This window comes from Haliaeetus leucocephalus, unplaced genomic scaffold, assembly GCF_000737465.1.
Source record: "Haliaeetus leucocephalus isolate CR32 unplaced genomic scaffold, Haliaeetus_leucocephalus-4.0 Scaffold906, whole genome shotgun sequence".
Taxonomy (NCBI): Eukaryota; Metazoa; Chordata; class Aves; order Accipitriformes; family Accipitridae; genus Haliaeetus; species Haliaeetus leucocephalus.
The window spans coordinates 3,313,429-3,340,265 of NW_010973342.1; the positions used below are offsets into that span (position 1 = coordinate 3,313,429).

The 26,837-nt window shown below is 40.8% G+C and overlaps 1 protein-coding gene across 1 annotated transcript in view; it reads left to right on the forward strand.

The window, feature by feature from the left end:
* The window catches only part of CPZ (carboxypeptidase Z), a 35,635-nt gene extending 22,826 nt beyond the window's left edge, over nucleotides 1–12,809 (forward strand). The window contains exons 7-11 of the mRNA XM_010583509.1: nucleotides 2,425–2,583; nucleotides 6,546–6,681; nucleotides 7,764–7,903; nucleotides 10,586–10,685; nucleotides 12,454–12,809. Of these exons, the coding sequence (XP_010581811.1) occupies nucleotides 2,425–2,583; nucleotides 6,546–6,681; nucleotides 7,764–7,903; nucleotides 10,586–10,685; nucleotides 12,454–12,809 (891 nt within the window). The remainder of the gene's footprint in view (nucleotides 1–2,424; nucleotides 2,584–6,545; nucleotides 6,682–7,763; nucleotides 7,904–10,585; nucleotides 10,686–12,453) is intronic.
* The last annotated feature ends 14,028 nt before the right edge of the window (nucleotides 12,810–26,837 follow it).

The following is a 26,837-nucleotide window of genomic DNA, read 5'->3' on the forward strand; positions in this document are numbered from 1 at the left end:
GCATGCCTGCTCCGGCTGGGCAGCGGGAGCTGGGGCGGCTGCAGGCAGGGCAGGGAGCTGCTGAGAGTTTGGGGCAGCACCCTCCTGGGCAGTGCCGGTGCTGCGGGGCTTGGAGGGCGCGGGCTCGGTGCCAGATCCTCAGCCACCCCATGAACCCCCAAACAGGGATCCCTGGGGCAGGCAGTGCTGCTCGCAGCCCCTTACAAGCCACCCGGGCTCTTCTCTTCAGAAGAGATGGGCTCAAAGGATGAACAAAGCACCCTTGGGGTTCAGGTGGGAGTGGCTGGTTCAGTCCCAAATTCCCATGGGATGGAGGTCATTATCAGACCAATCCACTGTACAAAGACCAGAAAAGCAAATACTTTGACTGCTGCAGGAAACATCCTTCGAACACTGCCAGGTTCCTTGTCACAAAGCCTGGTGGGCTGTTTTCTTCTCCCACCTCTGTGTTGTGTCAGCGGCTGTGTGAGACTGCAAAAAGTGCAGAGCGTTTGTCCTTTCCTTTCAGGATGCCCTTTACCTGCCTTTTAAAAAATGTTTTTCAAGTCATGCCCTTCCTGGAAAATCTGTGTGTAATTTTCCCAGTTATGAAAAAAACTTAGTTAGGTTTCTGGTGTGCAAAGTGCATTTTGTGCATTTCTGAGTTGGTCAGACTTTACCTGTTACATCTCATCTTACATTTAAGTTGCCTGTTTATAATACCGAGGTTGAAAGCGTAGTGACACACAGATTCAGAGGCTACTGCTAGGTTGACAGATAAAATGGACCTGGCCTGTTTCTCCTGAGGACAAGTGGCACAATCTGACTTGTGTTCATACACTAACCAGAAATTACTGCTTTAATGATTCACCTTACAGCAGTGGGAACCCTCAGGTTCCTATTTCTTCCCAAGTACAAGGTACAGCCTTTTCAAATAGCACCTCTGCAGTGGCTGGAAGGACTAGTTCAGCTCAACAACTACAGAATGGCATTTTAAGGAAACCTGAAAACTAGGAGGACTCAGTTAATAACTATGGCATCTGAAGGGAGGTAGCCTCCTGCCTAGGTCAGAAATGGGCAGGGTGATGTCTTCTTAAATCATTCCAGGTAAAACTGTATTTAGACAAGGCTTTTTCCTCAAACTGTTTGCTTTCTACCTCCTTGCTGGGAGCTGTAATACATCCATGGTGCAGCTTTGCTTCACAGTGTTTTTCTCTGCTCCACACCTGTTTGTGTTACCCACTCCGTCTCCAAAGCTGTGATTTACCAATAGCAGACTCGGGACTGATCCAAAGAAAACAGGAATTACTACTATTGCAAATCTAATGTATAGGTCTTTAGGTTTTTTGGTTGGGTTGGTTTGGGTTTTGTTTGTTTTGTGCTTTTTTCCTGCACGTTGCTGACTTGAGTCACTGTTACTGGTCATTAGCCACTCTGGGACCCTGGCTGGATGATTTTCTAATGGCTGATGGAATCAAAGCAAAGGGTGGTATGCAATGTTAGCAGTCTTATGTAGCTGCTGAACTAAGTCCACCATAACGGATCTTGCTAATTTTTTTAAAAACCTGCGTATCTGCACTCGTGCAAAGCGGAGTCCGGATTAGCAGCCTCTGCCCTCACCCACTTTCCCCCTGGTAACTTCACAAGCTGCCAGGAAAAAGACCCTCGCCTCCTCCGAGGGCACTGGCGTGTGTCTGGGCTTGCAGGGACCGGCCACCAGATGACACTGTTACCCCTAAGAATTAACTCGCACCGGAGCGGGTCCCCAGAGCAAGGGGTGAAGGGGCGAGGTGGGTGCCTGGGCAGCTTTGGCAGTCCAGTGCCCGCTCCCTTGGCCACCGTTACTGAGCAGGGACTGTCAGAAAGACAAATTTTGTGACTTAACTGCCGCAGTTCACTGCAGGTAGACTGCAGTCATGGCTGTGTTTTATAGACGTTAGGTTTCATTTATTTGCAGATGAACCTGGACCAAAGGATAGCAAATGAGACAAGGTATTTCCAAAAAGTGCTGAGAATTATAAATTGATCCCCATATTCCAGTTTACCCGTCCAAAGTAAATCCTGCTGATTCGGAGATGAAATCCAATAAGGAGTTTGGTTTGCAAGTAGGGGTACAACGCCACAATTTTTCAAGCCTAAAATGCTGCTATCATCACTTTCAGCTGCTGAAAATGTCATTGTAATAAAAAGTTATTCTTTTGTCAAAGTTTCTCTTTCTTTTTTTTTTTTCATTTTTTCCAAAATGAATAGTGTGTCTTATCTGTTCCCTGGAGCAAACTGAGGCTCTTCCCCCATTAACCTTTGGGATGGAAAAGCCAAAAAGCCTCAGCATTCTCCTTTCTGACACACTGCCTTCTCTTCTGGGCTTCATCCTGCCCAGGATCAAATCCCTTCAGAGCTGCATGACTACTCACAGCTTGCTTTTTTTTTTCTCCTGGATTTCAGGTGGCCCCTGAGACAAAAGCAGTCATGAAGTGGTTGAGATCTATCCCATTCGTGCTCTCTGCCAGCCTCCATGGGGGTGAGCTGGTTGTGACCTATCCTTACGACTATTCAAGGCATCCTATGGAAGAAAAAATGTTCTCCCCTACACCTGATGAGAAGGTAATATTGTTTTTGCAAGGTGAGCATATCGATATGGCTTTCACATGTGGAACTATGGAAACTTTTTCTTTTAACAAGTAACAAACTTTGATTTATTTAGATTGTATACATGTGTGTATATGTATGCATGCAAGTATGTATTAAATAGGTAATAAATCACACGTTTGTATATATAATGCCTGTATATATACATATATATAATATGATTTATACACTTATTTAATGTGCTTTAAAATATAGGATCATTTACATGCTATCAGCTTGATCTGTAAAGATTTATCCATATTTTGTGGGGCCACACATGATTTCACAAGGCACAGGTTAGGAAAAGCCAGGCTTTTACTATTTAAAGGGTGTAGGCTGTGATATTTTTACCACTGATTTCCAGAAGAAAAGGAACAAGCCTGACCAGCAGTGTTATTTTCTGTTGAAATCTGTAGGAAAAAAAGAAAGGCTGGCTGCCATATGGTGGCAGCCTTGTAACATTTATTCCAAGTCAGATGAACGGGAATGGTTTTCCCCTTTCGTCCCTGGAAAGTGCCCCATTTGGGACTCACTGTAAATCTTCTGTGAAATTTTTTGCCATCTTTCCTATTTCCCTTTGGTTTCCTCAATCTAGTATTCATTGCCGACATGCCCGCTAGGAGAACAGCTAGTTTTTCAGCCTTCTAGCATATGCTAAAAGTGTCCCTGGCCTCTTAAGAAAAAGTGATTCTTTATATAACAGCAGTTGAAAATAGTCAGAAGTTGATCTTTGACTTGAAGCATCCGTTATCTTTGAGCATATCTTTGGGCTGACTACTTCTAAAGTGACAGTTCTCACCAGCACATATTAAATATTTAAATATTTATGACTACTAAACTTTTTCTCTATCAATCCATTTCTTCTGAGCTGTAGGATACCTACTGACTATGCATGTATGACAATGATTTAGCAGTAAAATAAACTAGGCACTGCACAGTAAAAAGAAATATCTGGTGGGTGGTAATGAAAGAAACTCTTGGTGAGGACTAGGGCAAATCAGAAACCTGTGCACTTATATCCCATCACCTGGGCTAGGGGTATTTTGATTTACACGTAGATGGTGGAGGAATATGGCCGTGTGTGCCTTATCAAGCAGTTCAGCTGTGGAGCAGCAGTCCCTCCATCATCTCCAGTCAGGGACAGCATGTGTGTTTCGAGTGAAACGATGCAGTCACACGGACAAAGTGCTCCATCCCCATGCAGTACACAGGCGGGCAAGTGTGAATGGCATCCCTGGTGTGCGACAGTGTAAGACAGATGACCTCACACCGGTGACGGCTGCAGTCAGTGGCTGCAAAGCCTGGGAAGTTAGCTGCAAACTTGGAAGTTTAAAACCTACAGGGGAGGGCTAGGGCTGTCCTCAATTAAAACCACTTTTTCAAATGAGTCAGTACAGGAACCTTAACAACATTATCAGTATCACTTTAAATTTTGCCCAGAAAGCTAAAAACTTGTACCTGTGAAGTGACAGGCATTTAAGTAATGTCATCTGCAGCTGCTGCTGCTGCTGGGGAACCTGCGTCCTGAAATACAGCAGCTTGTTTTACCTGCCACACATTAGCCATAACCGTTGTTCTGACTGCTAAACCATCGAATTTGCAGTGCAAGGAGAAATTAGGCAAGTTTGTACCCTTGGCTGCAGCCCAGGGTGAAACGCTGCAATGCAGATAATGGCCAGAAATTTAAAAATCAAATTCTGTGATGTATATTCAGACCACGTTCCCCTGTTTGAAAATACATCTGGGTGCTGCCACCTCCCTGTGTCCCCCGTGGTGTATGTGTGGTAGCACGAGGATTCTCTTGGCACCTGCTCCAAGACACTGCGGATTTCAAGCCTCTTTAGCCTCCATCACAGCCTGGGCTGGTACCTGCTGAGACCAAGGAGTCTCAAAGCTGGACCATGTCCTTACACTCCCAATCTTGCATCTGGTTCAGCCCACCTAATCCAGAACTTTCCCATTTTTCAGCTTTTGCGGAGATGGATGTTTTTAGCAGGCTTTTGTTGTTTTGTGTTACACAAGAAGCTGCATTGATGCCTGCGCTCAGTGGAGCAGAAAGTTGCACACCAAGTCAAATGCATTCCCTTTGGTGAATGGAAATACTCCCTTCTGTCCCCCTAAAAAAGCCAACCTGTGGCAGTCGGTGGGGTAAAAGAGCTGGCCAGGGTAACAGAACCGACCTCATTTTACCAAATGAAGGATCAAGGATTCCTCTGGGGTTTTTTCCCTTTTTGTTCCACTTTATTACTCCTAAATGTCAAAGCTTTTTTGAGGTCCGTGACTAGTCATACATTAGCTGCGAAGTGATAATAAGTGTATTGGTATCTGAGCACACTTCAGCTTTTCTTAATAAAAGGCTTTACTTTTTTTTTTTTAAATCAAGTTCACTTGAATTTGGATTTCTCACTTTCTCTTCTCACTACTACCCATCTTCTTTCACTTGCACTAGTGGCCAGGCAAAAACCTTATGCTTTTTTGTGTGAAACAAGAGAAGAAAGACTTGGTCACTGGAAATAAAATGTCTGCAGATGTCTTTGGGAAAGGTGAGGAACATACTCCTAAGTCACATAGGCACTTTCTAAACTTTTAGCAAATATCTTCCACAGAAGTTTCAGAACTGGGACCCAAATTCCTGTAGAACTTAAAGATATTAGGCCTGGCCCTAAACTATTGGCAGTAAAAGTTCTCCTTAACATAATTAATTAACATCCATTTCTTTGCAGCAGAACTTTGAAGGAGACTTAATTGTCTGAAGGAGACTCAGACACATACAAACTCAAACAACATGCAAAAGCATTTTATATAAAGTCAGGATTTTCAATGTCTGGTCATCAGAAGCATTTTGGTAAATTGTCTTTACACATACACTTGATTACCTACCTGATCCCATAATTGGCTCAGCTCTGTGATTATTAGAAACATCCGTAAATATTAGATCAAAGTTGTGTGCTTAATCATTTTGGTCTTTATCCTTTATGACAATATCAAAGATGAAGTTTTAGGATCACTTCTAAAAATAGGATTTTAGCCACCCAAGTTCTTGCACATATTATCTTAAGCAATATGCAATGAAACTCATGATGCTGAGTATTAGGATCTAGTAGCATCTGATAATTGCTGTCATTTCAATGTTGAAATCTGAATTTATAGCTTTTGTAGATGAGGTTCAAATAAACAAGAAGGAGAGGGGGGATTTCTGTACAAAGTTTGAATAAACATTGGAGAAAAATGACAGGAACCTGATTCAAAGAAATGGTACAGATCACTGTTGCTTCTTCTGTCTTCACTACATGTACCTGTCATTTTTCCTTTCTGGGTGGTGACTCCTCTGCTCTTCATCAGTGTCAACACTCTTAGGAAATCAGTGGTGACATCCTCCATCACCACATTCTATCCTTCGTTTTTTAGGAATGGTTTCTGCCCCACAAAGAAGCAACTGTCATTGAGATCAAACTGGCAGGTTGTCCTGCGTGAGTGATAAGTGCAAAGCAAATTGACACTGTCTATTTTAAACAGCAGCAGCCAATGCGAAGATTTGGTTGGGCTGAGGCTGGTGTAGGTATTTTTGAAAGGGTAAAAATAGAAAGAGCTAAAACATAATGGAGAGACCTAATTTCAGCTTTAAAACCTGGGACTTGAAGTACAACCAAACATGCCCTCTACCCCTGCCCCAGATGATAGGTTGAAGCCAAGTATCACAAAATCCAATTTAATGTTGTCTCTGGCTAAATGTACTGGGTTGCAGAGAAGGACCCTGGAGAAGAAGGCAAGTGAAAACTTCTTGGCAGAATATCCTTTCACAGAGGTTCACACACTCCATCACCCTCGAGGACAGAGGGTGGCTCATCATCTGGGCTTGCAACAGCAATAGTTACTAGCAACAATGACAGCGTTTACTGTTGGTAAAAGCAAATGTATTTCAAACCCTTTTGTTACAGATGTTTAAAATGCTGGCTAAAGCCTACGCAGATGCACATCCAGTCATCTCGGACCGATCCGAACTTCGTTGTGGCGGAAATTTTGTGAAACGCGGAGGTATTATAAATGGTGCTGAGTGGTACAGCTTCACTGGAGGTAAAACCACTTTACCATCATATCAAGTGAGGTAAAACCTCTATATGACCTTTATGAGACACAAGGGTTTGAAAGAAATAATTTTATTCATTTCAGTTTGCTTTCAGGCCAGACCCCTGCAAAATGTAACTTGTATGGGATTTAAGTAGCAAAATGTATGTTGGTAACATTTAAATTCAGATACCGTGGGATGTATTCAACCCTGATATGACCTGAGGAAAGTTAGCAAGTTATACAAGGGTCAAATTTATTATTGCATATAATATTCTAGTTTTCAAATCTGAAATGTAGAAATGCATGCTTAATGCTATGCTCTCTTTCCTTAGCGGCTTGAATTTGAATCCATCTTGCAGACTATGCAGGTGCTGCTTTTTCAATCTGTTTACACAAACTCTTTTTCAGGGAAAACAACTGTGACAAACATCCCATTCATTTGTGCTTACGTTGCTAATTTGATTTCCCCAATAAGAGTATTTAGTTTTCTTCAGGATTCCTGAAGTACTGGCATCATGAAATATCAGTATTCATAAATTTTCAGCAGTGCTTCAATTGTCTTTTCAAGTAGGACTCAGCTGGATCCCCAAAGAATTATGTTGAAAATAGGCATTTAGAAAGCTTCAGGGCATGAGTGAGAATTAGGTTTAAATATCTTCGGCTTACATTCTTCTGAAAATTATATCCAACGTCTTTTGTACAGAAATGGTTTTGAACATACTAATGGCAAAAGGTCATCTCTTTGCTGGTGACCCTTGGCAATCACCTCCAATACAGCCGATTATCCAATTACCATGATTAACCAATCCTTATCGCTCTATTGCTACTTCTTGGTCAGGTGAATAATAATTTTAAATTATGCTTTTTCTACTGAAAGAAGTGTCGTTGTCATTAGTTAATTTGTAGTTGAAGCGAGTTGTAGAATTCTGAATTTGTTGAATACTTTTTATATATTGGCCATGCACACTCTTTACAATATATTAATCCACACCCACAGGGACCGCATTCAGCTAACTGCAACAGCAAAGCTCCAGCTAAGGGTTACATGGCTTGTTCCTGATCTCTCCTTTTTCTTTTTAAACTTATAGGTATGGCAGATTTTAATTACCTTCACACAAATTGCTTTGAAGTTACCGTGGAGGTAGGATGCGAAAAGTTTCCTTTGGAGGAGGAACTGTTTACAATCTGGCATGAAAACAGAGATGCCCTTCTGAATTACATGGAAATGGTATGGCTCTGCTTTTACAGACCTTTGGGTTTACAGTTTTTCTTTTTCATTCTTTGTCAATCTTCGTTTCTTTACAGTTTCCCTGGTTAGTTATTGAGATAGCACTGAATCAATCATCACACTCCATCAGGAGCCCCGGTGCCTTGGTTTGTCTAGCAGGACACACAGATAATACTTTGCCTATATTGCAGGAAGGATGGAGATTGAGGACTGTAAAGGCCTTGAAAACAGTGAGAAAGAGGATTGTAAATACTTTATGCAACATTATAAATCAAGTGTCCAAAATGTAATGCTAGAGAAAACCCACATATTCAGAAAAATATGAATCAACCTTTCTCTTGAAGAATAAACCAAGATCTGCTTTCCAGAGAGCTTCCTGGAACTTTTTCCTTTCCATATTCTATGGTTTTGGCCCAAACCCTACTGCACGGCAACAGGAGATTTAGATTCAACTAAAATGGGGAGGTTCTAAGTATCTTGCTAGAAATGCCTTTTCCACACTTTTCAGCTTGATTTCTTTATGAAAGTAAGTACAAAATATCTGAAGCCTGATCTTCTAAAGGAACAACTGTATGTCTGTGAGCATTAAAACATGCCATTTAAAAGTCATTTTTAATAATAAGTTTAAGCTGAACAAAACCAAATACCTCACTGACAATAAGTAAGTGAATACAGAAACAGAAGTTGCTCATCTTTCTCTCAGCCATTAGTAGATTAGCTTTCTGTCATGCCTTATTTTGATAGAGTACGCAGTAATTTAAATTTGTTAGGAGTGTTTTTATGGCCTTTCTAAGCAACCTCTTGCTACTTGTGGTAAGTATTATCATTCAATAAAGTCTACAGTACAGACCACCAAACTCATTTCATTTTACAGCTGTCTGATGAAAATGAGTTTTAGTGAATCCAAATGGAGCTGGGTTAAATCCATATATATTGCAACTGAAGTCTTCAAGATGTAAAGATTTTTATAGTGTGAGATACTGTAGAAGTCTATGCCGGAAAAGCTTTTTGAGTAAATGCAGGACAGTAAGCAAAACAACTTTGTAGATAAGGATGACTGAATTACTACCGATAAGGATTAAGTCTGCCATAACCAATTCAAACTTTGCTTATTCTGATATATACCAGGCTGTTTGGTGTGTGTACAAATCTACTTGGCTTAACACGCAGAAGTAGAATTCATTTTCATAAACACCAATCTCTTCTCCCTGTCAAAAGCGATATCAAAACACTCTCCCAAACTTATGTGACACAGACTTGAGGCAAAATGAAAAATAGTATATTTACTAAAGCAAAACAAATCAATATTGTTAAAGAAATTTCAATTTTGTCATTTTTATCCTGTCATGTTGTAATTGCAAAATTATTATTGAAGTTGGATGAGGTCATACTACTTTGAGTACGCCTACACCGTAAATTAAATTTGGGTCTGAGATGAGTCTTCTGACCAGATTTACCCACTATCCATATGATAAATCCTCAAGTCCATGCTGAAAAGCAAATTGCAGTGCTTCATCATAATAGTTCTTAAGGGACAGTTTTCAAGCCCTTATACTGAATTGCTCCTAAACTCTCCAGTGAATGGCTCCACTCAGTACAGAACGGCTGTTTAACAAGAACAGTGACAACACAGCCTCACCTTAAATAAAAAACTGTTGTCACTAGGCTAGACTCTTTTTTTCCAGCTTCATATTAAGAGGTACTGTAAAGTTGGATATTTTAATGTTTATTTTTAAACATCTCTATATTCCAACAAAAAAGCAAATATATTTTTTTCCATTATTTTGAAGCTTTGTTCTTTTTTCTGTTCTTCTTTTGTGAGAAAGGATAATGGGGAGGGAAAAATGAGAGGAAGAGAAAGGAGTTGGGGAGGGAAATGAAGTAAAGAACAGCTCAAGTTGATTATAGCAGTTCAGGGAAAAAGTTGAAATGGAATTACTTTTCATTTAAAAAGGTCATATAGAGTTTCCCATAGAAAATGTTTTCATTTTAGGAGGTTGCAAAAAAAGAACCTTAAGAGGTTTACTGTTTAAATACTTGGATTTTTTTCCTGTTTTGGTTTGTTTTATTGAACTTCAAATATAGTGAGCTCTTTGTGCACCTCCCTGTATGACAGAATTCACATCGCTCTTTAGTTTGTCACCAAGCACGTTTCTCATCAGCTCTAGCAGCTCTGTTCTGTGCTTGTAGAGAAGCGAAGAAAGTTATTGCACACACTGCTATCATGACATTCTGACATGTATTGAAGTGTAGGCAGCAGAGCGATGATGAGTCCCAAGTAGCTAAAGAAATGCCTTCTTATTGTGTATAGAGCATCAGATGTTTTTTAAAGCCTTAACTTTTCATTTCTTTTTTGTTCTGGGTCTAGGGTAGACATTCAGAAACAGTCTTTAAATATTGTGGTCAGATCATGAGGTGCCAGTGATCTGTGCAGAGAAGGGTTGCTCAGTGCAGAGCCACATACCTAGCCCAAAAAAGCTCTTGTTTGGTTATCCCTTTCCGTCAGCCCCCTTGGAGCTCCCAAAATAGAGGATGTGAGCTGAAGGGGCATTACTGCCCAAGAGCCTCTATAATGGGTTGAACATCTTGAAAGTTTTTTCCTTTCTACAGGGGTTTTTCTGGAAGATGAGTAGGTGTTACTGTAATAAATGACTCCCATCTAACTTTGCTTTGCTTTGTCAGGTTCATCGAGGGATAAAAGGAATTGTGTCTGATAAGTTTGGCAACCCAATAAAAAATGCTCGTATTTCAGTCAGGGGCATCCAGCATGATGTCACCACAGGTAATATTTTCAGTTTGAGCTTTTTTCTGGGGCAGGATGAAAGCACTGAGAGCTTAACCTGCAAAAATCTTGTCGTATTTGATAGCAATGGCACCTTAATGGAGAATTGAAGGCTCAGCTGTGGGTTTGTTTCTAGTATAACAAGAGAGAAGACATGTCAAACTGGCTGTTGAGTCTGTCATGTCTCTGGGATGACTTAGTCCTTGCCGTTGAAACTTCTGCCTAGAACTGTCTGCTGCTCATCAAATCCAATGTGTCTTCAATGAGATTCAGAAATCCACCTTAGTTTCATGTTTGGGGGAGTATGGCAATAGCCCTGCTCAAGGGCTGTAACTCAGCACGTGAAGGTTCAGAGCCCTGATAGAATAAGTTAGTTGAAATATTGTGAGCATAAGGTGTAGAAATTAGAGTAGGATCCACACTGACTTTAACAACTGGAATAACTGCAGTGATTGAAGGACCTGCAACCTTTTTTGTTCATGTGGAAAAGCATAAAAGTATGCAATTTTTGGACTACAGTTATATCAAATGCAACAAACTAGAACGTTGAATTATGTTCACTTTATACCTGTCGTCAGCTGGTAAACATGTATCAAGGCATATGCAACTGTTAATTTTCACAGTCATAAAGTTCTGAGCTTTTAGGCTCCCACTGAAATCAATGCTCTCATTTTATTATTGATTTCAGTTAGAACAGGGTAGGCCATAGGAGTGCAAAATAGAAGACATGAATGGTAACATTTTGCTCTAATGATAGTTGTTGAATCAATTCGGCAAGTCAGAATGGTTTATAATGTAGTGGATGCTTTCCAGCTTTAAAAACCCCTAACATTAGAGGGGATACAATAGTGGAGATGATGCAGATTCTTGAGGCTGGTGGGAGACTCTGGCATGAATTAGGGTCATTTTCAAACTTCTTCCCAGACAATGGCTTTCCATTGGCAGTAGACCTTTAAAGAATTAGGAATTAAATAAAAAATGTGTTTACATTGAAGGAAAAAGGAATATTTGTTCTTGAGTTAGGTGGGGTTAAGAATGTTGTATGATTAAAAAGCCTTTTAATTTCAGTGTTAAAAAAGACTGAGAAATTCCATGAGAAAATAGCATTAAAGCAACATTAACTGAGCTAAGAAACTTACCATTCAAAATAAAGGAAATATAAAATGAAGAATACATATTCGGTTTTAAAACTCCCTGCTTTTGCCTGCAGGCTCTAACCTTCAGCTGGAGGAAATTCACACCCATTTTACACTAATGGCAATTTATACCAGCTGCAGCTCCAACTCCATAGTCTTACATGCTATAATGTCTGCAAAGTAATTGAATGTAATATAATAAAAGCAGGGATTTCTTAGCTCCTTAGACATGCTATATATATATATTGCTGCCTGGATTCTGCTTTCACTTTCTTAAGTTTCACATAGTTTTAAATTCATTTGATTTCTTTGGAGTTATTCCTTGTACCCCTGGGAAAGCAGCATGAAGGAAAGCTTCCCTTCCCTGTGATACAGGCAGAGCAGTTACTGACATTTTGTATGTGAATTTTACTCCATTAGCTCCCAAAAGCCAGATTTTCGCAGGTGGAGCCCCTTTTTGTCATTCAAGAGTTTGCATCTGAACTTTTTTCAAAACCCAAATCAACATCTGAGAACCCTTCAAAACCTGCCCCCTGAACGCTTGTGCACGCACGTGTGTGCGAGTATGTAGCTGTAAAGGACGCAAGGCTAAAAACTAAGCTCGGTTTTGCTGTGCCTTTACCTTACCTAAGCTGCTGATGGAGACTACTGGCGACTCCTGCCTCCAGGGACATACATAATCAGCGCCCAAGCGGCGGGATACAGCCGGGTGATGAAGAGGGTCACCCTTCCTGCCAAGATGAAACGGGCCGGGCGAGTCGACTTTGTCTTGCGACCTGTCGAGGCTTGGCCCAACAAGCTCCTCCGCCGCTCGATGGAAGACCCGTACGACCCGTACGACCCGCTGGAACTTTTTGACCCTCACGCCCAACACGGGCAGCCGGAGGCTCGAGGTGGGTCGCCGCCGGGCAGGGAGAAGCCTTGGTGGTGGTCTTACTTCAGCTCTCTAGACCTGCACAAGCCTCTGTGGCTGCTCAAGCAGCGCTGAAGGGTGTCGCGGCGCTCCGCTCGCCTCGCTCAGCTGCCCTTCCACCCCACTCCAGACGCTCTCACTGCTCTTGGCAATATTTAAATCTGTTTCGTTTGAAAATATAATGTTAATTCAAGCTCGCTCACTACTTTTGTTTTCTCTTCACGCGCAGCTGAGTATGTTCAAGTGTTTTTATATATTAAAAACAATGGTGCGCACCCGTTCGAAGGCCAGGTTTTATGCAGTTTTTTTTCTTGGTAATGCTCTGTACCTCTGCCCATGTAGTTAACCACCACATTCATTATTTATTAGGTTCTAAGTACCTGCAGGAAAATATTCCTGCTCCTTTAGTGCATTTTTGTACATGTCTTAACACATTAATGACTATATACTAAAAATAACTTTCAGAAACATTCGGAAAACTCTTTTCTTTCCTCTTTTTACACTATTTTAGCGTATTAAGTTCAGTTCATTAGCTCTTTTAATCATTAAAAAATCAGTAAGAATTATGAATTTGGAAATAAATCTGCATCTGAACAAGTAACATGTTCAGTAGGATGGGCTGCTCATAGGCAGGTTAGTGTCAGTAATAACATATTTTTCCTGCTCCAGGGAGTCTAAATATCCAATCTTTATGATGTTTAAATGTTAATATAATTTGAACAGGTTTTAATCTCTTAAGCAAATATATTTTTAATCTATTTCAGCAAAATACTGAAAAATACTTTTACTGCTGGAAATGCACACATCCATGAGATAATTTGTGAGGAATTTAGGTTAAAATGCAACATATTACACTAAGGTTGTTAACATCATGTACTGTTTTGAGTCAATGTCCTTGTTAATGAAACTCGTAGACACTAAAGAAATCACAAACTTCTTTTCAAGTTGGGTAAAGCTAGGTGAATAGCAGTCTTGCAAGATGCTGTCCTCTCTCAGACATCGGAATCCAAAAATATCCTTAATTTTGATGAAACACATAGGCCCACACTTCCTTTTGGCTTGAACTGGTTAATGAACTCTATATACTCACAGTGTTTCCTCTTCTAAATGCCAGAGTGTGTGAATAGGGTGATTGTTTGGAGCTGATGTACTTACTGCAGGAGCTGCTGGGTTAGCTGTCTGGATTACCCTTTGATTTCTAAAAACTTTTTTGCTCATCTCAGGTAAAGAAGCCCACATTGCACAAATCCTATAGTCTGTATGCATATATCTCACACAATAATTGCGCAAGACCCCAGAGATGAATGATCTTAATTCTGCAACCAGATGCTGCACATGCCTAAGTACCTTATTCCTAGTTGTAATCTGATTTAAGTTAGGAGTCTGTTATTCATGTGCTTGAATGTCTGCAGGTCTGGAGACTATATGAAAATGAAAGAAAACAATTTCATAGCATTAACAAAAGGTAATTATATGGGAGTGAATGTACCGCATGCACATGGATAAGTGTTCCTTGCCCAGGCTTGCCAAGTTAAAGAAACTCTGAATCCTAAATATGCCAAAGATAAGCGAGCAAGAGATACACCTCCAGACTTTATTTCCAGTAATAAGTATTACTATTGTCTTCTGTGGTCATTTTTTTTCAAATCCGCTGCCCTGTGAAAACAGTGGTAAAGCTAAGAAAATTAGAACAATATGCCAAACTGATGGCTATTAGCTGCCCTTTTTATGCACATAATGTCTTGCACACTTAGAAAAATGCTTTCTAGAAGTATTTCCTAGATTCTCCAAGGGCTATTTAGAATTTTTTCAAGTAATCACAGTAAATCCAAGCCCACTGAAATGCAAAACAGAATGACGGTGCAGAAAATTCACTTCTTTCCTGGCGTCCTGAGCTGAAATAGCAGATGGCACTCAAGACTTGGGAAAGATGATTTTCTGGGACGATTGTAAAGATGCGTTATGTTTGGGAAAATTTGAAAGACTAGTATTCTATACTACTATACCACTAATGTGAAATAGGTATGATAGAGCAAAAGTAGCCTCCTCATGTCCCTCTGCCTCATCAACAAAAAGAGGCGTCCAGCAGACAGAAAGTTCAGATCACACTTCTGCTAGTTCACATGCAACAGCCTGTAGAGTTGGGATGTATTAAAGTGCATTGAAACAACTACAAGGCTCTTGGGAAAAGGTACGTCTCAGTCTTCTGGAACTACTTCATTTTTTTGTAAGATAAAATCTTCAGTTTTCAGTTCCTTGGAGGTCTAAAAGACTGCCAGAATTCCCTGGGTGGATCTCAAAAATCCATTTGAGTTTAGATTAGATTTAGGACATCTTTACTGGTGTTTTGAGGTTAAGAAAAAGAAAGAAAGAAAGAAGGAAAGAAAGAAAGAAAGAATTGGTCAAAACCTGTCAAATAACAACACAACCAAATTTAGTATCACTTTTCCATTTTATTTGAGATTAATATTGATTCAGTTCTACATTTATCTAGGAGACAAAGTATTGGCTTGAATTTGTATCTGGACTGGATTACATAAATCTTCTTCAATATTTATTTCAATCAAGAAATGTGTGTTAAATATCAGATAGGTGGTTTTTTTTTTAAAAAATGAACAAACAACAAAACCCCAAAACAACCCACCCCACAACTATAATATGGTTAAAAGGATTGTAAGTGGTGGTGAAACTTAAGCAGCTGTAGGCAGTTCTGTCATTAATACATGGAAATTAACAAAGTGATCATCTCTCTCATGCACCTCTCTAAGATGCTCATGTGCTGAGTTTAATGGAATGTAAATTTAGGAGCATATTAAATACTTTCTGAATAGGAAGAGGGATTGAAATGCTTCAGTGAAACATGCCCTCCTACAGCTGAAGTACAAGTAACATAGGAAAGAAGTGAAAACCAACCGAAGTTCCCTGGCAGTCTCCATCATGCTTAAACCATGCCTTACAGACAGGGCTTGGCCTTTTTCCAGTGCTACACTGGAGCGTGAAAGGTTCAGCAGCCAGACGGTGCTGTCAGGAATTATAGTGTGTGTTCATGAGACTCCCTCTCCTTTTAAGTCAGAGTCTCTATAATTTTTTTCAATTACCTTCCAACCACATATTGAACAGTATTGATGTATGTTTTTGTAACATCCTCCTTAATAATTAATTTCCTAGTCTCCACATTCGTTTCAGAGGGGATCTTCTCTACCATGGAGCCAAACTTTTTCTGCACAAAGCAATCACATTAATAAACATTCTGACCTGCCAACTGTCCAGACCTCATTGCTCTGCCAGCAATGAATCTTCCCAACAAGTCAAAGCATGCAAATCTAACTAACAACATTAGAAGCATAAAGAGCAAAGAGAAAGGTCTGCTTATGTCATATGTGCAGTTTCTCTTTCACTCATATGGCAGAAAAAAGTCAAGAACACATACGAAAAATATCAGGAGACAAATCGCAAGCTGTGTGCATGAATTATACCAAAGATTTGGGACTGTTTATTCCATTCATAAAAAATGTTTAGATCAAAACTAACAATAATAGGCAAAGGCAGAAAAGTTTGCAGCTGTTGACATCTTTGTCTCCTGTAACAAAATGATGTTCCAGTCTTGGGCCACACACATATAGGAAGGAGCATCTTTATTTTCCTAAAGGCAGAAAAGAAGAGAAAGGTGTCTTAAGCTAACTGCCTGAAAACAAAACTTTGTCAAAATCACTGACTAATAGAAGCTCTTCCTGCTATCATTTTTCATAGTGTTTATACAGTTCTTCTCCTTTTCGTGCCTCAGTTTAGCAGCTAAAGGGAAACACTCCAAAACAATATTGCAGTCTGTTCAGAAGTCCTGCGAACCAGCTGTTGAGCAGAGTTTGCCAAGCCAGTGCCACTTCTTTGTGTCCATCACTCTAGTATTGCACTGCAGTTTAAAAACAAGCCAGAGATGTCTTTAGTGGTTACGAAAGCAACCGTCAAAGTGAGGCAAGACTCTGTGGTGATGCCTGCAGACAGACTTGGAGATCTCTGTGATGGGTGGGCATCCCCCCCCAGCAGCAGCGAAGCACTGAAGATTCAGCTTTCAGGACACGAGGGACAACAGGGAATGGAGCCGTTTGGGTGGCTTGGATGGAAATGTGAGCCGAAGCTGATACACCTTTTTACAAAGCTCCTGTCAGAGGTACTCTCAACTCTGTCTTTCTTCACTGTGTACGATCTGTCTTTTGAAGCTACCACAACGTAAAAGGAGTGGATGGGGAGGTTGTAGTATACTTCCCCTGTTGTCTTTGTCTTCACGGCATGTCGGAGGAGAGATCCTGTTTGACACTTGTCTCTTCTGACGTTGTGTAGTCTCAAGTCGTGCTGCCAAAGGGCTTCACGTCGGCTTCCTTGATGGGGCATCCAGACCGTTGCGAGGAGGTGTGCTGCTTCCAGCCACCAATCACACGCAGGACACACCAGAAGAAGGGCTACTCTGTAGGGGCTTTTTGGTGGCCACGTTGTTTCTGGCTCCAGGTCTGCTTAAATGAGCGTGTGATGAATGGGGGGTTTCCCCCTAGTTTGGCAGCTCCTTCTGGTTCCCAGGGGCCACCATGGTACACTAGTACAGCAGCACTAGTGTCGGTGTGACCACGGGGGTATAAGGGAAGAGGCTGAGCACCTCTGCAGCACACCGTCAGTAAGCATCCCACTGGAATACCGCGACTGACCCAGATTGCCTTTATGGGCAGAGCTTGGAAGCGTAACACCACTTTCCTATCCTCTTCAGAGATGTTAATGTCAGCGCATAAGGCCAGCTGGCGAGGTGTGGTCATATCACTGAACTGGCAAATAAATAATTTTATAAATATAGGAATTTTTGGCAGGTGCTTGCTACTGCAGCATCTGTGTGGAAGTGGATTATTGAAAGGGAGGTAGCGGTTTTAAAATATTTTTAGAAATTCACATATATATCTTTGAAATACATCTATAATTTCAGTTTAGAGGTCCTAACTTCAAAAGGAGGCAAGAACGAAAACAACAACAAATCATCAATATACATCTGTAACCAATCTTTGTTATCAGGGATTATTTTAAATGATTGGAGAAGAGACTTAGAAGTTAAATATTTCTCTGAGGGGTTATATCACCTTGTAACAATAGAGTCAAAAGAATAGTGATAGTGGATGCCGATATTGTTTTTAATTCTCTTCTTTCAAAATGGATTCTAAATATTTTTGTGCACTCGGTAATGTAATGCACATGCATCCCTTTCTGTTTTCTCTTTCTGCAACAAGATATATATTCTTTATTTTCATGCAATTAGTACTGGCATTGCTCTGTGCTGGATCGGATTAAGCATTTTTAGGATTTTTTTTGTTTAAAAAAATAGTATTTCAGTGAAATTGAGAAGAAAGAGGCAGTGGAAAATTCCTTTCTGATGAAGTCAGGTTATTTAGCTTCGCATGTTTCACACAGAAGCACAATTCTGAAATATCAGTTTCCTGCAGGATGGAAACTTCATTATACCTCTGCACCCAGTTGCGTTTTTGAGGAAGTTCTTTCTAATTTCTATTCTTTCCCTTTTAGGAACTGTGATTTAGTGTGTGAAAAACAAGCTTGTTCTTCTTTTCTACCTCATTAGTAATTGTTATTTTGAATAATCGGATAAAAGTCTTACATTACAGTATTTGATTTGTTTTACTGTTTTAAGGAAAGTTTTTTCCTGCCATAGTGCAAAAGCTGTTAATTTCTCATTAAAAAATCACTGAGCAGCCTCAGGCTATTCAATGTAATACATGCTATGCAATATATGCTGGGTACCACCATTTATCCTATAGCTACATGTGTAAAAATACCAGCAGTGTTGCAATAATTAGAAATTAAACCTTGAACGGTTTAAGGGGTAAATCTACAAGAAACTTTAAGAACATAAATGTAACTTTTGGCCCAGAAGCTCAATAAGTAAAGGCTCAAAATCTCTGCCTGCCTTTAAAGGCTTTGTGTTTCCTAACTTACAGCCAGTGACGTGCCATAGCTATTTGAGCTTTGCTGCTTGGCACGCAGAGCACTGCCTGCTCTGTAGCAGGGCAACCATCACGACCCTTCCACATCGCATCGTGTGAACATCCCACATTAGTTTTGCCTGTTGTTTCCTTCTGCTGTGGAGCCCGGGCAGATAAGCCGGGCTCTGCGCCTCATTACCCATGCAGGGCTATGGCTGCCCCACGCTCAGGGGCCTCCTTCATGCCATTGACTTCAAAGATGGGTAGTTCAGCTCTGCAGGGCAGTGCTCCTGCCCCTGCTTCTCATCTGCAGTTCTCTTCCCTAATCTTAATGCTATTCCTGATGGCTTGCAATAAAAGAATGCTGGTGGTGCCTCCGTGATAGCATATTTAAGAAAGGGTAAAAAATGCTCAACAGCTGTGAGAGAGATGAGGGAGAACGTGTAAGAGAAACAGCCCTGCAGACCCCCAGGTCAGTGCAGAAGGAGGGGAGGAGATGCTCCAGGTGCCGGAGCAGAGATTCCCCTGCAGCCCGTGGGGAAGACCATGGCGAGGCAGGCTGTCCCCCTGCAGCCCACGGAGGTCCACCGTAGAGCAGATCTCCACCTGCAGCCCAGGGAGGACCCCATGCCAGAGCAGGGGGATGCCCGAAGGAGGCTGTGACCCTGTGGGAAGCCCACGCTGGAGCAGACTCCTGGCGGGACCTCTGGAGAGAGGAGCCCACGCTGGAGCAGGTTTTCTGGCAGGACTTGTGACCCTGGGGGGGGGACCCACGCTGGAGCAGTCTGTGCCTGAAGGACTGCAGCCCATGGAAGGGACCCATGCTGGAGCAGGGGAACAGTGTGAGGAGGAGCACCAGAGATGAAGTGTTATGGAATGACCACAACCCCATTCCCCATCCCCTTGTGCTGCTCAGGGGGGGAGATAAAAGAGTCAGGGTTGAAGCTGAGCGTGGGAAGAAGGAGGGGGGAGGTGTTTCTAGTTTGGTTTTTCTTCTCACTATCCTACTCTACTTTCAGTGTCAATAAATTAATCTTCCCCAAGTCAAGTCTGTTTTGCCTATGACAGTAATTGATGTCCTTATCTCGACCCACAAACTTTTTAACCTTATTTTTCTTTCCTGGCCTTGCTGAGGAGGGGGAGCAAGAGAGTGGCATGGTGGGCATCTGGCAGCAAGCCAAGGTTAACCCACCATATAGGGTCTGCATGTCCCAATGAATTTTGCACTGAGTGACATGCCCTCTATATTGTGAGCAGGTATTTAACATGAGTTTTGAATTCCTCTAAGCATCAGGGCCTTAAATAAAACAATGTTGTAATGATGAGGACAAAGTTTGGTTGTGAATCTGCATAAGCAGGCCTGAGATGTCACCTAATGAGTTGCTGGTGGTCCTTTCAGTAAACTGCCTGCTGAAAAAGCTAATTGATTGTTTAAGATTGTGCATGGAGATGACGATAGAGTGAGGATTGGGTCTTATGGCTTCTTGGCTTCTTCAGCCACGTGGAAACCAATGGCAGTTCTTCTAGCATGTATTTCCATTAACTTTTGCTTGACTATCAGTGACAAGTAGGCTAGCTGAAACAGCCCTGTGCTTATTCTTCATTCAGGTACATCCACAGCCTACTGTAGCCTGCTCTCCTCAGCTGCACAGTGGTATTAGTTTAGGTGCAATAGCAGTGATCCATTTTAAAATGAGAATTTATATTAAAGCTACACATGTAACAGCTAATGCAGATGATAGCAATAATACATGAGTAATGATGAGTAGACTGGTGAAGCCCATGTAAGTTAGATTAATAAAAAATGACTTCAGAATTCACTGCTTTATTCATCTTCAACAGGAATAAAGATAACATTTGTCATCAGAAAATAAAGTTTCATAGATAAAAATCACAGACAAGTATGCAGTAATGTATTGCAGAAAGCAACGTACTGATAGCTAAACCAAAAATCAGACAGCATAGCTCTTACACTGATATTAAGTAGCATTTTATGTCTGTAATAATGTTTCAGCTAAGTATATATTTGAACCATATAACCCACTATTCAAATGAACATTATTAAGTCATACCTTGGATGTCTCAGTCAACCTTCATGTCAGTCACAAAGGTAGTTATAAAATAGTCCATAAATCTACTAAATAACCAAACTACCTTTATCCTATAGAAGGAGTAAATCTCTGAGAGTTAGATCACATACGTGTACAAAGAAAGGGATACAGGCAACACATTTTTATACATTAATATAATCCAGGGAGAAGGTGACTTCTAAAAACAATAGCTTGTGTTTTGGAGGGCTGGATGGTATGACTGCTACTCAACCTTTGGAGAATACTTTATCTCCTGTGCAGCCCAGAGAAAGTGATACCCAATTCAATCATAAATATACTACAAACTTCAAGGAGAAATTAAGAAACTGGACCGCACAGGAGTTAGTATGAAGTAAATCCATCTACTGGTAAGGATTACCAGACATATTTACGGTTGGTTTTTATCATCCCTTTTGATCAGCCTTTCTTACAAGAACCGAGTCGGCACAGACTTGTTATCCAGGCTGCCTCATTTTGACCGTAAGAAGCTGGGGCAGGTGATCAGTAGCCCAGGGTCATAGTGACCTTTTGGGTGTTAGGGTGGTGTGAACAGGGCAGGAGGGTGGTGAGGACTTCAGCTGGCACAGCTGCCACCCAAGGGGAATGAAGGAACTAGCCCAAAGGCTGGCAGAGGTATTTCCCTGGAGGAAAAAGAGGAATGATATCTGCAATGATATGATGGCAGCCACAAGAAAACTCTTGCTGGACTAACTGGAAGTCGTACTCACCACTAAGACAGTCAGAGCAGTAGAGGGAAACGCTGGTCTGGATCAGACCAGTGGTCACCTCTGCGTGGAGCTCCCTGAGGCTGGCAGCTAATCCTCCCCAGACAGGTGGGACAAGCCATGGCCAGGGAGCCTTTGCCTTTAAAGGAGTTTTTTCTGGACATTAGCAACTTTAGGCAGGGCCTGAGTTAGGCAGACAAAGGTTGTGTGATGTGGCTGCATTCGGTTCACAATTCCAGTGCCGCAAAGTGCTTCCGAACACAGCCTCGGCTACGTTCCTCAAGCAGAGATGCTTAAATTGAGCTGGTATGTTACCAGCACTTTGGGGAGAGCAGACTAAAGAAAGATGGTTGTTTCTGTGCTCAACTGAACAAATAAAACAGACTCTTGCCAGGGCTCAGCTCTGAGATGGCATCATGTCCTGCTGCCAGGGCTGGGATAGTGCTGAGGCAGGTCCCTAGGTGTCTCTTCATCCCTGTGGCCATGATACAAGTCCTCCTTAGGCTTTGAGTAATGCCATGAGCTTTTATTAACCCACAACGTGTTTTACTCTTTTTCTTACTCACACGGACAATCCTCTAAAGGAAAAGCTAGACTGGAAAAGGGATTTTATATTTATTAAATTAAAAATGTCACAAACCAGAGCTCCAAAAATTAGAATGCTCATTTGGAACATTTCTTAATTTATACACACACACATGCATGCACACATACACAGAAGCATATTTTTATATAATGCATATATAAAAAATAATGGCTTATAAGTTACATAATATATTACTTATTATTTTGTATTGTTATAAAAAAGATATTTGATCCATTAGGAATAAAAAAGTAATATTGCCATTATTTAAGTTAGTTCTGATTTTTGAAGACTTGATAAATATGCCTTCTTTCAAGTCAAATGATAAAGGTTTCAAAAGCAGGTGGGTCACAAAACCTGAGGCATTTTTCTTCATTAATTTTTTATCAGCTAAATTTAATGAAACATTGATGTGGCAAAAATATGAATATGTGAGTTTTCTGCCAAAAATTAGCACTGTACAAGTGATTTAGTTAGCTCTGCTGCTTTTATTAATGTAAAATACCAAACTTACTTAGGCAGCTCACAAGGTGTAAGCCTTCAGTAACAGAATTACTAATGAAATTAAAGGTGAGATCTGAGCAGGTTAAAGCAGCAGCAAGGCTTAATGGTTAGGGCTACCAGGAAGCAAACAAAACAGAGAGACATGGCAGCTAAAACAACACTGTTGTGTGGCTAATGCAATGCTCAAGGCAATGCTTCTTCTGCCCTCCAGTAGGTAACTGGGAAATTAGAAGTTTGTTTTGACAAACTTTCTATTTTTTCACTAATGTTAAGAAAGGAATGGAGAAAGGAGAAACTTACTTAAAAACTTGAATGCAGACCATTCTGTCTCTAGCAAATAAATCACTGCAGTCGGTTGAAATCACTAAGAAAATGTTTGTCCCATTTGTGTAGAGGACATGTGAAAACCCATTTCTGACCTGAAGGCCATTTCATTTTAGGCATAGGAATTGGACAAGTCCAAATTTTAAAATCTCAGGACCCTTGCTCAGCTACACCGATACACTGTACCAAAAGTATGCAGGTTACTTTGCTTCTGATGTTAATAATGCTCACTTAAATGTCTATTTGTCGGCTTGCTCAAAAGCATCAGTCTTGGCATGCTCAGGGGTACAACTCCTATTTCGGTCTCTGCTGGGATTCACAAACTGGATTTTCCTCTGACTACCTTCCCTGAAAGGCTTGGTCCAGTCAGCACTCATGTTGCTCATCCGAAAAAATCCAGTGGCTGTGTCACCTTGCATTTAAAACTCAGCTAGAGAAGGCAGAGCCTTCAATAGCCTAGTGTTTATAGTATAGCTGCTACATCTTTAGCTCTTCCCTCCATAAAAAGTGCTTCAGTCTCATGTTTTCCTTCTAACTGGATGATTTTCTGACCACTCAGCCATTCTAGGTAAGCTACTTGCTATTTCTTATGCTTTTTCATAAATATGTTTTCAATAAAAAAAGACTTAATAACAGAACATTATATCATGGTTATGCTCCCTGTTTTCCGGGTTTATTCACTCTTATTAAAATGTGCTGAATACACTTACCAGACTGGACAAGTGAAGAGGTGGAGTACCTGTGGAGGGCTTCATCTCGCTAGACTTTAATGTAAACGTATGCAACCAAGATAACAGCTCTAAGCTCAGTTAATGCAGGGAATTACACACTTTCAAGTCATTATCCATATAACCTAGAGGTCTACTTCATGTCTGCTTTGAAATAGTATGGATTGTCCCAAAATTGCATGTATTTCTCTCCATTGGCTATGAGGTGACTACCTTAGATGCAAACAATTTCATACCAACTCTAGCTGGGTCCCAAGTTTCCAACATGGGGACAATTTCTGGCACAATTCTTGGCACACACAGAAACACGTGTGTAGGTTACTGGAAAACTTTACTGACAAAACTGAATCTGTAGTCTTCAAATACCTCAGGGTTAGGTGATGTTTGAGGATCTCGTCCTTTAAATGATACTGGCAAATTCTACCAAGGAACATTTCAAGTCCTTTTTATATCACTGTATCATGTAGAAACATATGTTTATGTGTAAAAACTCTATCAAAACCCAGTCGCCAGTATGAAGCACGCATACACTAGTAAGAGAACACAGCTCCATCTGGTTTATGTTCAGTCAAGAAAAGGAGCAGCAGAATGGACCTCAGTCTCTGTGGTTTACCACAGTGTTTTTTGACTGGCACTTAGTCCGAGTCCAGAATGTTTTACAAGTCAGGGACTGTGTTTCCAAATTTCTTATGAAGACCCTAAAGGATTGATTGGAAAAGCATTTTGGTTAAGACTTGACAGATAGAAATATTCAAGAGACACAGGGAAGGAGCTGTAAAAAACAGTATTTTCATTGCATGACTAGTGGCTGTACAACCAAGTTTTCTTTTAGCAGACGTACTGGTTTTGCAGATACTCTTCGACAGAATCCTGAAGGTGCATCAGCTATTCTGTTTAGTTTTTCTTCACACAAAACATGCCCATTGTAGATTGAAAAATCAGATAGATAAATAAATCTGTTAGACATGGTGACAACCATCTGGCCTAATATGTCTGCTTCTTAGGAGATTTCAGCCTTTAAGTTTGTGGGTACTATCAGGAACACCTATGTAACTTTCTACATAATCAAAAAGAGAATTCCATTTTCAAGTGTATCTTGCTACTGCTTGAATATCTTTAAGGTAGGAGGGGAGAATTCCTTAAAGGTTGCTGTCCAGTAACACCACCCATGCAGTATATATGCTCCCAGGCAGGTCTACGCTGCTCTGCAGTGCTTTCCCGTCTTCTTCTCCCTCCACTCTCCTCTCATCCAGCCTCTGCCTGCTACATTGATGGGAAACAACAACAACATGATACGCTACATTCATTCCTCTGAAAGACCTGTCTGCTCAGGGATTTCTCAGAAATTCTCCATTACAGGAAGAAATGCAGTAATGGATAGTGGTGGAAATCTTAACTTGTGAGCTTATGTAAAGGCATACAGTTCTGATGTATAACCAGCATCTGCTTTAAAATAACCCCTTAATATATTATATAGTTGGGGATGTCGTCTTGAGCTATTTAATGTCAACCGTTATGTTAAACTCTTGTTAACTACTTTGCTTCATTTCTACTCCGAGGCAGTGATTTCCATAGTTTGCAGACATTCTAATGGTCTCAGCTTTATTAAGATGATGATTTTATTTTATTTATATTTATTTTATTTGTTTACTACCTAAATAAAGCTAAGCCCCACTGCTGAGACTAGGAACAACTTTCAGAAACTCTGATGCAGAAATCCCTCCAGTGGGAACTGGCCACTTGCCCCTCATTGAATGTAAGTGTGAATGCTTTCTTGAGTAGGAATGGGCTGTTGGATTTTGGCAAAGGGTGGACATGGAGCAGATACTGCATATTGGCCCCTAGGCTGCGAGAAAGTTTTTCAGGCTACACTAGCCTGTGTGATAATTTTAAGTCTTGTAGTTCTTTAGGGACACATCTTGGGGTGGAATAAAGGTCAAGGACTTTTCTGCTTTCCTCCTGCTGCTGCTAGTATCCATTCAGCTCCTGTTCTGTTGCAAAAGGGAGAAACTTGGGGCATGTCAAAAAGTGAGGGGAAAAAAAGCTTTGAAGACCTCAATGTGGCTACGGTTAGACAATTTCCAGTGCCCACATGTACTTGGCTTAAAGGTAGCTTGGGTAACTTACCACCACTCAACACAGTGATGTGCAATAGAGCTATACCATTTAATACTTCCTCCACCCTTAATGATGACTGAAAATGTCTCTGAATAGGGGGGCAAATGCAGATATTTGAAGCTGGCATAACACAAGACAGTTTCCTTCTATTTAGTCCGTGTTAAAAATGCAAAAGGGTGGTGCAGGCATGTTCCTGGCAGTTTGGTTTATAAAAATAAATGTTGTGGTTAAGCCATTGGGAAATACAATGAGGAGCTGAGGACCAAATGGGAAACGTCTCCTTGTTGAGGAATGCTTTTGCAATCTTGATTTTCTGTGTGTAGATTCAACCTGGCATTGCACAGACTAAGAAAAGAGACCATGCAACCCTTTGGGGCATATGGCAGTAGTCATTATGAGGACTCAGAAGTATTTGCTAAGATGCCCCAATGATGAATAAAGTAGCTAAGCAGGCTTATCTTACTGGAGAATAGATTGCTTTCTTATGCCAGCTACAGAAACAATACTGAACATTTTTCTTTTATCATTTAGATTCAAATTCTTCCATCCTTCATCACATTATGTAATTGATTCCTCTGTAGACAATGCCACACAGCTAAACTCTGGAATAATAAAAAATATTGTACACGCTTCCCTGGAGCTTTTCAAGTGTCTGACTGGCTACATAAATATTGACCTTGGAGTGGTGGGCCAAGGAGTTGGCTCAGATCTTATTTCCTTAGACAATGATGGGGAGACTGGGATGTCTACACTGGCTCAACATTGTAGGATGTGTTGCACCAGCAAAGGCAGCCAAATGTGAATGCTCTTGGCTTCACTAGCAATGTCAGTAGGAATAAGCCAACAACGTTTCTGCTCAAGAGCTTTCTGGTGGAAAAAGATCTTTCAGAAGCAACTGTACCCCACCATGACTATACAGGTACCATTGATCTGCCCTGTCTTTAAAAGTGACATAGCTGTAAATATGGAGCCTGGTTCAAAGGAGATCTCCTTTGAAATTGCCATCTTCTTTAATGACTGCAAGATGACTCCCAGATCAGCATAAGCAAAGCAAATATT